Source organism: Castor canadensis, chromosome 2 (genome assembly GCF_047511655.1).
Source record: "Castor canadensis chromosome 2, mCasCan1.hap1v2, whole genome shotgun sequence".
NCBI classification, from domain to species: Eukaryota; Metazoa; Chordata; class Mammalia; order Rodentia; family Castoridae; genus Castor; species Castor canadensis.
This window is the reverse complement of record NC_133387.1, coordinates 8681229-8697508: the sequence shown is the minus strand read 5'-3', so window position 1 is coordinate 8697508 and position 16280 is coordinate 8681229. Positions and strand designations below refer to the sequence as shown.

General features: G+C 38.5%; 1 protein-coding gene across 1 annotated transcript in view; it reads left to right on the top strand.

Moving 5' to 3' along the window:
• Cntnap2 (contactin associated protein 2) overlaps positions 1–16280 on the top strand; it is a 1948854-nt gene that overhangs the window by 1564367 nt on the left and 368207 nt on the right. Inside the window, exon 15 of the mRNA XM_074061335.1 lies at positions 12903–13030. Coding sequence (XP_073917436.1) covers positions 12903–13030 — 128 coding nt within the window. The remainder of the gene's footprint in view (positions 1–12902; positions 13031–16280) is intronic.

Sequence of the window (16280 nt, the reverse complement as noted above, 5' to 3'; positions counted from 1 at the left end):
TCTTGGGGATATACCCAAAAGACTGTGACACAGGTTACTCCAGAGGCACCTGCACACCCATGTTTATTGTGGCACTATTCACAATAGCCAAGCTATGGAAACAGCCAAGATGCCCCACCACTGACGAATGGATTAAGAAAATGTGGGAGATTCCAAGATGGCGGCTAGAGGTAGGAAGCAGAAAGCGAGCCTCCTATAGTGAAATCTTGGAGAGACGCTGGAGACACACTTTGCAGGCATAATCACCGAGAAAAGGCATAACTTTGACTCCTCCACATCTCCAGCCAGCGCCGAGCATCTCCACTTCATGTTAAACGGAGAACCGAGGAGGCCCCCGGGGCCGCCAGTGGCCGGCGCCCATACGGCTTGGGAAGACGCGGACCAGGTGAGCTTCGCAGTACTGCGGTAGCCCCACAGACAAGCCTGGGCCAGAGCAGCATAGCCCCCTGGACAGACTGACCTCCACCCGGGAAAAAAAGAGAAACTGAGTACTAAGCAATAAGAACAGTTAAGACACGCTGGAAAGAGGGTGGGGCGCCCTGAGCGCTGAAGATTGGGGGAAGGGAATCCTTCCCGGGACTGTAAATAAACAAGCCGGGCAGGCCGGAGAGGCTCTGGCAGGAGCGGGGCACGCCCAGCAACCAGGAGCGGGGACGCTTGTGAGAGGAGGGAAGACCCACTTCCCACGTGAACTGTAAATAAACACCCAGGCCTGACAACGCGGGGCAGTGGCACCTTTCCCAGTGCTTGGGAAGGGGAAAGCCTGTAGCAGAGGCCCCCGCACAGGAGAACTCTGAGCAAACAAAGCCTGTGGGACCAGGTGAGTGCTAGCTCACCCCAGAGATCTGCATAAATAATGCCGCCAGCTACAGGCTGAGAGCAGCAGGCAGGCAAGCCACAGTTGCAGATACCACTCTCAGAACTGTCTCCAGACGCTTTTTTTTCTTTTCTCCCTACCTTTGATGAGAGAACAACCAAATTACACCTGCAAGCCGAAAAACTTACTGAAACTGTATTGCATTTGAACTGGTGACACTTGGTGGGGCTTTTTTTTTTTTTTTTCTTCTGTGTGTGTGTAGTGTAGTTTTGTTCTACTTTATGCATCCCCTTTGATGAGACAACTACAGAACAACATCTGAGGCACCAACTCCAGGACTGGAGATTGAGACGGACATCCAAATTATTAAGACTGAAATTGCATTGCATATAAACTTGGAAGTTTTTTGGTTTTTTTTTTTTAATTTTCTATTTTCCATTTTATTTTAATTCATTTTTATATATAGATATTACTTTCATATACTTATTTTTTATTTTTTTATCTTTGATTTTCAATCCTCTCTCTGTCTCTCTATTGTCTGTTCAGCTTACTGTCGATTAGTACACTAACACTCCCTGTTTATACCTTTGAAACTCTCTTGTCTGATACCTTGTTCTGCTTTCTCCCTCTTGTCTGTATATTTGTTTTCCCCTTTTCTTTAACTTCTTGCTTTCCATCTCAGCTCACTCTTCCATTCTCAATATTACCATTGTTATTATTACAAGCTAGAAAATACATAATTGCACACAGTACAGGGACAGTAACAACACCAAGGACAATGACAGGAAGACAGAAAAAACAAGGGAACCAGTTTCCCCACAGCAAAAAAATTAGTACAGGAACCAGAGGGGAATGAAGAGAACAGAAACTCAGATCCAGACTCCAACAAAATGAAGATAAACTATGCCAAAGGACCCAATGAAGCCCACAAGAATAATTTAAAAGAAGACATAGTACAAGTACTCAATGAGAATTTTATAGAGATGATACTGGATAGGGTCAACCAAAATGTACAGGAGACACTCAAGAAATTCCAAGACAATAAAAATAGAGAATTTGAAAAAGCAAAAGAAGAAATAAAGGAAACCATAGAAGCACTGTATAAACACCAAAGTAAAAGAGAGAACACAATGAATAAACAGATAAATGAACTCAGGACAAAAATAGACAACAATAAAGAAGAAAACAGCCAGGATATGGAAAACCTCAGAAAAAAGAATGAAACAGAACTGCAAAACAAAACGGAAGGCCAATCCAGCAGAATAGAACAAACAGAAGACAGAATCTCAGAACTTGAAGATGAAATGGTAATTAAAGGAAAAACTGAAGAACTATTAATTAAACAACTCAAGACCTGTGAAAAGAAAATGCAAGAACTCACTGACTCCATCAAAAGATCAAACTTGAGAATCATGGGCATCGAAGGAGAAGAGGTACAAGCAAAGGGAATGCGTAATATATTCAACAAAATAATAACGGAAAATTTCCCAAATCTAGAGAAAGATATTCCCATACAAATGCAAGAGGCCTCCAGGACACCAAACAGACCAGATCAAAATACTACTACTCCATGACATATCATCATTAAAACAACAAGTTCAGAAACTAAGGAAAGAATATTGAAGGCTGTAAGAGAGAAAAAACAAGTAACATACAAAGGTAAACCCATCAAAATCACAGCAGACTTCTCAACAGAAACATTAAAAGCAAGAAGAGCGTGGGGTGAGATCTTCCGGGCACTGAATGAAAATAACTTCAACCCCAGGATACTCTACCCAGCAAAGCTATCATTCAAAATAGATGGAACAATAAAAGTCTTCCATGATAAGCAGAAACTAAAACAATATGTGACCACAAAGCCACCATTACAAAAGATTCTGCAAGGGATCCTGCACACAGAAAGTGACACCCGACTTAACCATGAAAAGGCAGGCAGCACCAAACCACAGGATAAGAAAAAGCAAGACAGTAGAGAGTAACATCAAGTTAGGTACACACAATCAAACCTTCAAACAACTAAGATAACTAAATGGCAGGAATCACCACATACCTATCAGTACTAACACTTAATGTTAATGGACTTAATTCACCCATCAAAAGACACCATTTGACAAAATGGATTAAAAAAGAAGATCCAACAATTTGTTGCTTACAGGAGACTCATCTCACCGACAGAAATAAGCATATGCTTAGGATGAAAGGCTGGAAGAAGATTTACCAAGCCAATGGCCCCCGAAAACAAGCAGGAGTAGCAATACTTATCTCTGACAAAGTAGACTTCAAACCTACATTGATCAAACGAGATAAAGAAGGACATTCCATACTAATAAAAGGGGAAATAGACCAAAAGGAAATAATAATCATCAATCTGTACGCACCCAATGTCAACGCACCCAATTTCATCAAACATACCCTGAAAGACCTAAAAGCATATATAAATGCCAACACAGTGGTTGTGGGAGACTTTGACACTCCATTATCATCAATAGATAGGTCATCCAAACAAAAACTCAATAAAGAAATCCAAGATCTAAAATATGCAATAGATCAAGTGGACCTAGTAGATGTCTACAGAACACTTCATCCAACCTCTACACAATATACATTCTTCTCAGCAGCCCATGGAACCTTCTCCAAAATAGATCATATCCTAGGGCACAAAGCAAGCCTCAGCAAATATAAGAAAATAGAAATAATACCGTGCATACTATCTGACCACAATGCAGTAAAAGTAGAACTCAACAACAAAAGTAAAGACAAAAAACATGCAAACAGCTGGAAACTAAATAACTCATTACTTAATGAAGAATGGATCATCGATGCAATAAAAGAGGAAATTAAAAAGTTCCTAGAAGTCAATGAAAATGAAAACACAACCTACCAGAACCTATGGGACACAGCTAAGGCAGTCTTGAGAGGAAAGTTTGTAGCCATGAGTGCATATATTAAAAAGATTGAAAGATCCCAAATCAATGACCTAATGATACATCTCAAACTCCTAGAAAAACAAGAACAAGCAAATCCCAAAACAAATAGAAGGAGAGAAATAATAAAAATAAGAGCTGAAATCAACGAAATAGAAACCAAAAAACCCATACAAAGAATTAATGAAACAAAAAGTTGGTTCTTTGAAAAAATAAACAAGATCGATAGACCCCTGGCAAACCTGATGAAAATGAGGAGAGAAAAAAACCAAATTAGTAGAATCAGGAATGCAAAAGGGGAGATAACAACAAACACCATGGAAGTCCAGGAAATCATCAGAGACTACTTTGAGAAGCTATATTCAAATAAATTTGAAAATCTAAAAGAAATGGACAGATTTCTAGATACATATGATCATCCAAAACTGAACCAAGAGGAAATTAATCACCTGAATAGACCTATAACACAAAATGAAATTGAAGCAGCAATCAAGAGTCTCCCCAAAAAGAAAAGTCCAGGACCTGATGGATTCTCTGCTGAATTCTATCAGACCTTTAAAGAAGAACTGATACCAACCCTCCTTAAACTGTTCCATGAAATAGAAAGGGAAGGAAAACTGCCAAACACATTTTGTGAAGCCAGTATTACACTTATCCCAAAACCAGGCAAAGACACCTCCAAAAAGGAGAACTATAGGCCAATCTCCTTAATGAACATTGATGCAAAAATCCTCAACAAAATAATGGCAAATCAAATTCAGCAACACATCGAAAAGAATATTCACCACGACCAGGTAGGCTTCATCCCACGGATGCACGGGTGGTTCAACATACGAAAATCAATAAACTTAATAAACCACATTAACAGAAGCAAAGACAAAAACCACTTGATCATCTCAATAGATGCAGAAAAAGCCTTTGATAAGATCCAACATCATTTCATGATAAAAGCTCTAAGAAAACTAGGAATAGAAGGAAAGTTCCTCAACATTATAAAAGCTATATATGGCAAACCTACAGCCAGCATTATACTTAACGGAGAAAAATTAAAACCATTCCCTCTAAAATCAGGAAGGAGACAAGGATGCCCACTATCTCCACTCCTATTCAACATAGTACTGGAATTCCTAGTCAGAGCAATTAGGCAAGAAGAAGGAATAAAAGGAATACAAATAGGTAAAGAAACTGTCAAAATATCCCTATTTTCAGACGACATGATCCTATACCTTAAAGACCCAAAAAAACTCTACTCAGAAGCTTCTAGACATCATCAATAGCTATAGCAAGGTAGCAGGATATAAAATCAACATAGAAAAATCATTAACATTTCTATACACTAACAATGAGCAAACGGAAAAAGAATGTATGAAAACAATTCCATTTACAATAGCCTCAAAACAAATCAAATACCTAGGTGTAAACCTAACAAAAGATGTGAAAGACCTCTACAAGGAAAACTATACACTTCTGAAGAAAGAGATTGAGGAAGACTATAGAAAGTGGAGAGATCTCCCATGCTCATGGATTGGTAGAATCAACATAGTAAAAATGTCGATACTCCCCAAAGTAATCTACATGTTTAATGCAATTCCCATCAAAATTCCAATGACATTCATTAAAGAGATTGAAAAATCTACCGTGAAATTTATATGGAAACACAAGAGGCCACGAATAGCCAAGGCAATACTCAGTCAAAAGAACAGTGCTGGAGGTATCACAATACCTGACTTCAAACTATATTACAAAGCAATAACAATAAAAACAGCATGGTACTGGCACAAAAGCAGACATGAAGACCAGTGGAACAGAATAGAGGATCCAGATATGAAGCCACACAACTATGAGCAACTTATCTTTGACAAAGGAGCTAAAAATATACAATGGAGCAATAGCAGCCTCTTCAACAAAAACTGCTGGGAAAACTGGTTAGCAGTCTGCAAAAAACTGAAACTAGATCCATGTATATCACCCTATACCAAGATTAACTCAAAATGGATCAAGGATCTTAATATCAGACCCCAAACTCTTAAGTTGATACAAGAAAGAGTAGGAAATACTCTGGAGTTAGTAGGTATAGGTAAGAACTTTCTCAATGAAACCCCAGCAGCACAGCAACTAAGAGATAGCATAGATAAATGGGACCTCATAAAACTAAAAAGCTTCTGTTCATCAAAAGAAATGGTCTCTAAACTGAAGAGAACACCCACAGAGTGGGAGAAAATATTTGCCAATTATACATCAGACAAAGGACTGATAACCAGAATATACAGGGAACTTAAAAAATTAAATTCTCCCAAAACTAATGAACCAATAAAGAAATGGGCATGTGAACTAAACAGAACTTTCTCAAAAGAAGAAATTCAAATGGCCAGAAAACACATGAAAAAATGCTCACCATCTCTAGCAATAAAGGAAATGCAAATTAAAACCACACTAAGATTCCACCTCACCCCTGTTAGAATAGCCATCATCAGCAACACCACCAACAACAGGTGTTGGCGAGGATGCGGGGAAAAAGGAACCCTCTTACACTGTTGGTGGGAATGTAGACTAGTACAACCACTCTGGAAAAAAATTTGGAGGCTACTTAAAAAGCTGGACATCGATCTACCATTTGATCCAGCAATCCCACTCTTGGGGATATACCCAAAAGACTGTGACACAGGTTACTCCAGAGGCACCTGCACACCCATGTTTATTGCGGCACTATTCACAATAGCCAAGTTATGGAAACAGCCAAGATGCCCCAACACTGACGAATGGATTAAGAAAATGTGGTACCTATACACAATGGAATTCTATGCAGCCATGAAGAAGAACGAAATGTTATCATTTGCTGGTAAATGGATGGAACTGGAGAACATCATTCTGAGTGAGGTTAGCCTGGCCCAAAAGACCAAAAATCGTATGTTCTCCCTCATATGTGGACATTAGATCAAGGGCAAACACAACAAGGGGATTGGACTATGAGCACATGATAAAAGCGAGAGCACACAAGGGAGGGGTGAGGATAGGTAAGACACCTAAAAAACTAGCTAGCATTTGTTGCCCTTAATGCAGAGAAACTAAAGCAGATACCTTAAAGCAACTGAGGCCAATAGGAAAAGGGGACCAGGAACTAGAGAAAAGGTTAGATCAAAAAGAATTAACCTAGAAGGTAACACCCACACACAGGAAATCAATGTGAGTCAATGCCCTGTATAGCTATCTTATCTCAACCAGCAAAAACCCTTGTTCCTTCCTATTATTGCTTATACTCTCTCTACAACCAAATTAGAAATAAGGGCAAAATAGTTTCTGCTGGATATTGGGGGGGGGAGCGGGAGGGGGTGGAGTGGGTGGTAAGGGAGGGGGTGGGGGCAGGGGGGAGAAATGAACCAAGCCTTGTATGCACATATGAATAATAAAAGAAAAATGAAAAAATAAATAAATAAATAAATAAAAAATAAAAAAAATAAAGTATTGAGGGAAGGCAACTGTCAACTCAGAATTTTATATCCAATGAAAATATCATGTAAGAATGAAGTTGAAATAAAAACATGCAGATAAAAGAAAAAAAAAAAGAAAATGTGGTATCTATTCACAATGGAATTTTATACAGCCATGAAGAAGAACGAAATGTTATCATTCGCTGATAAATGGATGGAATTGGAGGACATCATTCTGTGTGAGGTTAGCCTGGCCCAAAACACCAAAAATTGTATGTTCTCCCTCACATGTGGACATTAGATCAAGGACAAACACAACAAGGGGATTGGACTTTCATCACATGATAACGAGAGCACACAAGGGAGGGGTGAGGATAGGTAAGACACCTAAAAAACTAGCTAGCATTTGTTGCCCTCAATGCAGAGAAACTAAAGCAGATACTTTAAAGCAACTGAGGCCAATAGGAGAAGGGGACCAAGAACTAGAGAAAAGGTTAGATCAAGAAGAATTAACTTAGAAGGTAACACACATGCACAGGAAATTAATGTGAGTCAACTCCCTGTATAGCTATCCTTAACTCAACTAGAAAAAACCCTTGTTCCTTCCTATTATTGCTTATACTCTCTCTTCAACAAAATTAAAGATAAGGGCAAAATAGTTTCTGCTGGGTATTGAAGGGGTTGTGGGGAGAGGGAGGGAGCGGGGTGGTAAGGGAGGGGGTGGGGAAGGGGGGAGAAATGATCCAAACTTTGTATGCACATATGAATAAAATAAATAAATAACATCTGGTAGAAAAGCAGTTTTACAATAGTAGAAACCCCAGATTTTTTTTTAGGCTTTTTAAAATAATTTTTACTTTTTCACTAAGCTGAGGGCAATACTCAACTACCTGGAAGCTTGTTTATTTTCTCAGGAGGCAGGAGAAGAATAGTGGAGTAGGACAGAACCCCCAGGAAAACAACAGTAAAGCAAAATAATGCCAAATCAGAGACAAGGAATCAGGTGTTACTGTAGTAACTGGAAAGCAGGCAAGAGTGAGCTCAGAGCCTATTTGAAATGGATGGCAGAATTTTTCTAAGGAACAACCCCACTGTCGGATGTAATCAGCTTATTATGCTAACATGACAGATAGTTACTGAATATCTCCCTAAGTTAAATTGACCTCAAGCTCTAAAGATCATAACTTTCAACAAAATCTTGTTTTGCATGCTGAAAAAAACCAACTCATACAAGGTCCTAAGACCCTGCCTAGGTATTTCGGAGGGTCCAAGGGTCTCTCTGCACTTCTCAGACTGTTGCACAGTAGACTGTCCTGCACAGTCACATCAGAAACCTAGAGCTACTCCAACCATTTTACTGCCATCACGAGTGTGTTCACAGAACCAATGTGGAGTCCACTGCCCTGTGGGTTTCATACTCATCCATTTGCAACTTTAAATTTTCTTGAGTCCTACTTAGATCTTTAACCAAAAAATGATTGAGAGAGTAACTTTTTCTTCTTGTCTCAGTTGACAATTTTTTCTTAATGTTTTCTGGTTTGGTAAGGGATGTCAGAATATTATAAGTATTTGTGTAGTGCACCTTATTAAAACTTCCACATATCGTTTGAACGAGTGGTGGATTTGGGCAGAAGGTATTTCTATAACCTTTGGCTTGGAGTAGGGGCAAGTATAAATAAAACAATACAGATATCGTTGAACTTATGACTTACATGTAACTTCAACATTTAAAACTAGCTATATGTGTTTTTCCTTCTTTCATTTTTATTAGCACATATTAATTTTACAAGTTAAGGATTTCAGGGTTTCCCTATGACATTTCCATATATGCATATAATGTACTTTGACTATATTTATCCCCTGACTCTTACCTCCATCCTCTCCCCTCTTGCCAATTCACATCCTTAGTAGTTCCCCTTTTGCTTTAATGTCCTTTTTCTTCACCTCATCAATAACTGAAAATTAAAAGACTTTTAATTAACAGTGGTTTGGGGGCAGGGAGGTTATTATTTCACTTTTTTTTTCTAGAAAGTCCCACAATGGGATCCAGATAGTCTCAATTTGAGTCTTGATTCTAGTACTTATGAGCTGGTGAACATGGCCAAAATAAATTATCCAGTTCTCATTCTTGTTGTTAGTATAATGGGTATAAAAATGTACATTGCTGAGCAAACCTAATGAAACATAATTTTAATTTTCCATTTGCATTGACTAATAATACAAGATTGATCATATTGATAAAATGTGACTTTTTTTGGTTATTTTGAGACAGGGTCTTACCATGTAACCCAGGCTGACTTGGAACTCTTAATACTCCTATCTTAGCCTCTTGACTACTGGGATTACAAGTGTCCACCATCATGTCTGGCTAGCTTGTAAATTTCTATCATCTATCCCTGGTGTTAGTCAGTTTTTCTTATAAAATAACTGGATAGTGTACAATTTTAGTATTTAAATAGTTCAAATGTATCTGGGCACCAGTGGCTCACACCTGTAATCCTAGCTAATTGGGAGGCAGAAATCAGGAGGATCAAGGCCAGCCCAGGCAAATAGTTTGTGAGACCCTATTTCAAAATTACCCAACACAAAAAAGGATTGACAGAGTGGCTCAAGTGATAGAGCACCTGCCTACCAAATGTGAGGCCCTGAGTTCAAACCTCACTACTGCAAAAAAAAGTTCAAATCTATTGGAATTCTATATTTATAATATTATAAAGATTTAAAATCAAATTTCCAAGTTATGAAAGTGTGTAGATGCGTGATTTCTTATAAGGTTATGTACATACTAATTTGGGCAATAAAATTACATAGTGATTGGAGTATTTCCAAACTTTTGTTTTGAAAATACTCTTACTTTAGCCCAAGTTTCATTATAAGGTAGTTACTTTATCACTCATCATAACTGGCAAGGATTTGAGCAACCTGGATTCTCATACATTGCTGGTGGAACAGTAAATCGGTACAAGCTCTTGGGGAAATTGTTTGAAATTCCCCAGTAGAGCTAACCATACTTTGTGTCCCAACGTTTCCAATTTGAGCTAAATGCCTGGCATAAGTGAATGCTAGTAAGTAGTACACCCATAAGAAAGTTCATGACAGCTTTGTTCACAAGAGCCAGACTCTAGAGACAACCAGATGGCAGCAGAGGATTGTGATTTTCATTTTCTTGTAGGTCATTTTCCTTAACAAAGCACAGTCTTTTATTCAACATGCTTTTGAATATTTGAGTGTTTTTGAATGTTTAAATTAAATGGTAATTACCTTTAGGGGGTGTACCGACTACTGGGAAGGAGAAGGAGAGGTGCTTCTAGGGTGCTGGAGGTATTCTAAACCAGTACCTAAGTCATGATAGCACAAGTACACATATGAACGATATACACATATGTAAAAATTCATTTAACTATATACTTTTTGGTTTTCATGATCATTACTCATTTCATTATAGAAAGATCTGCTTTTATGAAATATTCCATGCTATCTTACAGGTGTTGGAGTAAGCTATAAGAGTACACACAATGCAGCATCCACTCTTCCTAAGAATAGGTATCTATGGTACCAAATCTGACACATGACTGCTGGCCAGACAGTGTATACTCAATTATAATTCAATTTAAGGTATTTCTCAAATTAATCAATGTTTAAATGATTTTTTTCCATTTATTCTCATTTCATGTTCTTGCCCCTTTCTTTGCCCTCTTCCATAATTTTATCACACTCGACTTGCATAAGGCAATGATTGTTCATGCCTTATGAACCATCAGGAGAATATCTTCTTGACAAAGTTCTAGAGGAAAAATAGAGATGATTTAGAGCAGGAATTAGCAAACTTTCCCATAAAGGGTTAAATAATAATCATTTTACACTTTGATGGCCAGATGGTCTCGGTCACCCTCAATGTTGTAGCAAACAGCCAAAGACAATATGCTTAAAAAGTGGCTGTATCTCAGTAAAACTGTTATGGACACTGACAATAAATTTCATATCGTTTTCACGTCTTTTGCTTTTTTCCCCAACCATTTAAAAACACAATATCAATCTTAACTACTGAGTCATACAAAAACAGGTGACAGGAGGAATTCAGTTCCCAGGACTCATTTGCAGAACCATGACTGAGAGTCATGTAATTCTGTGATTTTCAGTTTGTAGAGGATCTCAGCCCAATATTCCACAGGAAGACAAAACATCATTTCTGGTAGGTTGTCCAGTTATGGTATGCAGTTAAGGGTGCCTTCATTTACTGTTCCATTAAGGAACACTAAATGTCAAGTTTAATATCAAAGACTTTGTGCCCTCATTGACTTTAATTCATGGAACTTTGAATAAAAGAACGTAAGTTTGCAAAATTTTTACTGAGATACTTGAGGCCCAGCCAATAGTAAAGCGTCAATAAGAATCACTGTGCTTTTCTGCATGCTGTTAATTCTAATTTGATAAACAATGTTTTAGAAAACCTTTCCTTAGGAAAACAGAAAACAATGAAATAACTAAGACAATGTAAAATACGTTTTTGAGGCCCACTGACCACATTCTGTACCTCTTTCCTGGGCTTGTATTCTGATACATGAGGGAGTGTATGTTCACTGACATCCTAGGAGGTAGGAGGGGAAAGTGACAGTGTTTTTAAGATGCACTTCCAGGTTGGTTACCCCCAATTCCCTATACTGTGTACTAAGAGATGTGAATGAGTAATTGCTAACCTCAACATTGAGTCAGCTCTCTCATTCTCCCATTATCCAAAATCGGTTTTCAAAGCTGTTATTATTTTCAGACTGGGAACTGTGTAAAAAATCATCTAAAAGGGTACCTTTGCAGAATGATTTCCCACTATTTGTGCCTCCCACCTATCCAGCCCCAAAGGAGGGGATTCCTCAGCCACAGTAGCAGAAAAAAAAATGTTGGGGGAAGGGAAGAAGCAATGATTTCCCACTAAGGTGAAATCCCTCCTGCACAAAACCATAAGTACAGTGCTAAATCCAATCCCAAGAAAATTTCTTAGGCTACTCTGCTTCATCCTAAAAGCAATACTTTGCATCTAGCCTTGTCCTCTTCTTTCATTTAGGATAGGTATGAGGTAGAGTTGGGAGACCTGAAACAAGATAAGTGTAGGTAAACACAATGCACCTAAACAAGAAAACCAAACCGGGCTTGAATCACAGCTTCACTCCTCATTAGAGATGGAAATAAATACTTACTGAGCACCTGTTTTATGTTGGAAACTTCCATGAACTATTTCAGTTGTTAAAGTAAACAAGATGAGACCAGGAAACAAAAGATGTGCCTTATTTAGCTGATACACAGCAGGGAAGAACGCTCCTAAGGGAAGTTCTTCGAAGGCATTAAGGAGATAAAAGGGTTTTTACATGGCTTTGTTTTATACATTATTCAGGTGCTCTGTTGAACTTTCCATTAACCCTTCATGTGCACTGGGTGTTTGGCATGCGCTCTGGTCTACTGTCAACCTAAAATAGCATGCAGCATGTTGGTTATGAATTCTGGAAATCAGGTTGTCAGGTTGTCAGTTGAGTTTTTGAGAAGACGAAGATGCCAGAGTTGCTTCTGAGCCCTATGCTGTGAGATCACCCATGGAGGAGCAAAAACAACGCAACCAGGGTTTTACTCTATGAATCACTGAACAATTACTGGTGTCATCAGTTATTAGCCAACATGAGCAATGATCGGAACGTGCACGACGCTAACTCCGCCTCCTGGTCTTTCTGTCTCCCCGCAATTCAGGAGGAAGGATGCTGGCTTCTTGTCCTACAAAGATCACCTGCCAGTGAGCCAAGTGGTGCTCGGAGATACTGACCGGCAAGGCTCAGAAGCCAAACTGAGCGTGGGTCCCCTGCGCTGCCAAGGAGACAGTAAGTTTTCCCAGCAGCTGTGGCTTGCACTTTCCTGTACGTTTAAGTAGCGTTTCCAGGATCCTAGGAGGATCCTCTTCCCCTATAGGAACATCACGCAACATAAGCAGACCCACACGGTGAACCAGACAGACATTCATTCACAGACGAGAGAAACCAGCATCAACTCTCCAGTTCAGGAGCCAAGATGCAGGCAGAAAATGCGGATATCCATCTTCCTTGTATATTCATGTGGAGCAAGTGTGACTACCTAAGTTTATAGTAATGTAAATAGCAATGCTAACAGCATTAAAGCACCACTCAACAGCTGGGATTCCACTGAGTGCTGCTGCTAACGCCATTACGGAGTTTATGGTGATATAAATAGTCGCATTATGGCTTAATGTATCATTGTAAACTTGGATTATGGTCATATAAAGTTTGACATTATTGCTATCAAACTTCATCATCATCAAAGCTTGATGGTCCCTTGAAAGCTGAAGATTGTTTCTGTAACTGTGTCCTGCTTTTAGGATTAGGCACCGTAAAGAGGAATTTGGGGCTGCTAGCTTGGCCAGTGGGAGGTAAGGAAGTTAGAGCGATGGTCCCCTAATTAAGGGCACCGTTAGGATTTTATGTTGTCTGATACCCTTCGGTGTGCTTTATGTGCAGTGGGAGGGAGGCAGTCAATGGCTGCTATGGGGCTTCTGCAAAGACCATCCTGGGCATCATTTTCCTTCTCTTTTCTGCACATGTGATTTGGAAAATTCGCCTGGGAGTTCTATGCTTTTGTGATCGTGCGCTAGGCATCGGGAGACCTAGATTCTACTCCCCGAAAACTGGCTTGCCCAGGGACCTCAGGCAAGACTCTCCATTTTCTCAACTGTGGTAATGAGAACACTACCTCTGTAAATCAAGGAAGAATTAGACCTACTTGATAATAAACTTGCATTCCCTCAAAGAGGTGTCCTAAGGGATGTAATGATCCGTGCTTGACCGTCTACTACTTAGTAAATCAGCGCTGTCAGCAATTAGGCAATGGAACGATAATCCAAAAGAGATGGAGTTTGTACTGATTTTTCTCTCCTTGTGTCAGGAAAATGAAAATGCTACCTGTAGAATTGATGCTGGTCAAAAAGATCGTTATCATGCATTTATTCAACAATAATATTTCATTTATCTGGTCACACTTAGTAGAACTATGCAGTAAGAAATTTAACTGAGAAAAAATATCAACATAAAATAATAATCAATATGCATTTTTAAACAAATATGCTAAGAGGTGGACTAAAGTGTTCTCTAAAATTAGGTTCTGCACATATTTTCTCTTGTACGTGGAATATAGACCAACTACAAATACAGTAATATTATGAAAAACAGGTCACACTAAAGGGGAGGTCACATAGGAGAGAGGGAGGGTAAAAGGAAGTTAAGAAGGCAAATATGGCTTATGTACTTTCTATACAAGAATGAATATAGAATTTTTTAAACCTGTTGAAATCACCATAAGAAGAGGACTAAGATAGAAAAGAGAAAAACAGAGGAAATGAACCAGTTCAAGTTATAATACATATATACATAGAAATGTCACAAGGAAAGTCCCTGTACAGCTACAAAAATGTCAAGTTTTTTTCTTTTACAAAATCGGAGAACAGGAGGGCAGAACAGGTCCTGTCTGGGGTGTTGGTACCAGTGAGGGAGGAATTTGGGGAAAGGGTGCAGGAGGGTGAATATGGTACAAACACTGTGTACACATCTGTACACAGTAAATAGAAAAATGAAACCTCTTGAAACCATTCCAGGAATGAGGAAAGGAGGGATAAAGGAGAATGGTGGAGGGGGTTAATTCAAGTATGATATATTTGATATATTGTAAGAACTTTTGTAAATGCCACAGTGTACCCAAGCACAATAATAAAAATAAAATAAAATTAGGCTCTCATATGTCAAAGAATAAAAGTCAATTTTCATATTATTACTTGTTATTATTTTCATATAATTACTTGTTAGCATATTAAGATGAAATGGTTCTAGCTTATTAATGCTAATTCTGAAGTTAGCTTTGAATTAAAGAAAAGGAACCCACCCATTAAGTAACTGATTAATATACTTATACAAATCCCATTTCTGCAAACCTGTATTACCATTCCTAAAGAGAAGTTTCTAGCAACATTAAATAGTATATGTTGTAGTGTATTGTTAATAGTTGACATTAGGTCATTTTGCTCCTAATCAATAAATCAGTCCTCAGAAGAATTTATCATGGGTCTGTTTTCTATCACTCTGCTAGTTATTCTGGGAATAAGAAAAAGGAGTTCAAACCAAGTGTGAGAAATTCACATGGAAAACACAAAATGGATTAGAATTTAATATTAGATTTTCTGATATAAAAGTATTGCAGGTGGTACACAAGAAAGGAGTGAGAAAAGGTGTATTTCAGGTAGACTTTTTTTTAAAAGAGAAAACAGGAAAAATATAATGGGCACTGTTCATCTGCATTTCTAGTCCAAGGCTGTTGTTTTTAGAAACATTTTTAGGACACATTAAGAATTCAAACAGCTACCTCGTTTGTGGGCCCTACATGGTCTTGGCACTAGAGAAAGGAAAGGAGCAAACACAATCTCTGATAAGGGAAGGAGGCAGAACGTCTCAATTCAACTTCCCAATTCCAATGCAATCGTGGTCTTTGAAAACCAAGGCAAAAAACATTTTGAGGAATTTCTGAAAAAGGAAACACTCACATAGAAGGCAAGCCAAGTTTATTTAGTACAATAGGACAAAAATAGAAAAGGGAAAGAGGAGCACCCACTGCCCAACACACTGGAGGTGGGAGCAGAGAGGTTCAAGATGCCAGTCCTTGTCCAGGGATTTTGTATACCTGATGAGCTGAGGGATTCCATCTTGATCACCCCCTTAGTCAAGTGGTAACCTAGCAACCCCTAATCATTTTAGGTTTCTGTTTTTGTTATCACTTGAACACAGAGAAAATGGATCTAGGATATGTGTTTTAGTCAAAACATGAAGACAATTTGTGTCTTCAAGGAATTTAGAGGTTCCTTTTTGCTAAAATAATAATAATAATAAATCCATGTATCAGATGTGTCTTTTTTTCTGTGTCTCTTTACCCATTCACAGAGATTGCAACTTATTTAACATCTGAAAAAAGGAGGGTGATGGAAGGAATGCTTGCTGCTCTTAGTGATTTTCAGCTTTCCTTCTGATTATCTTAACTCCTGAATCTAGCTTTTCTTAACATTTTTTACTATTTTAA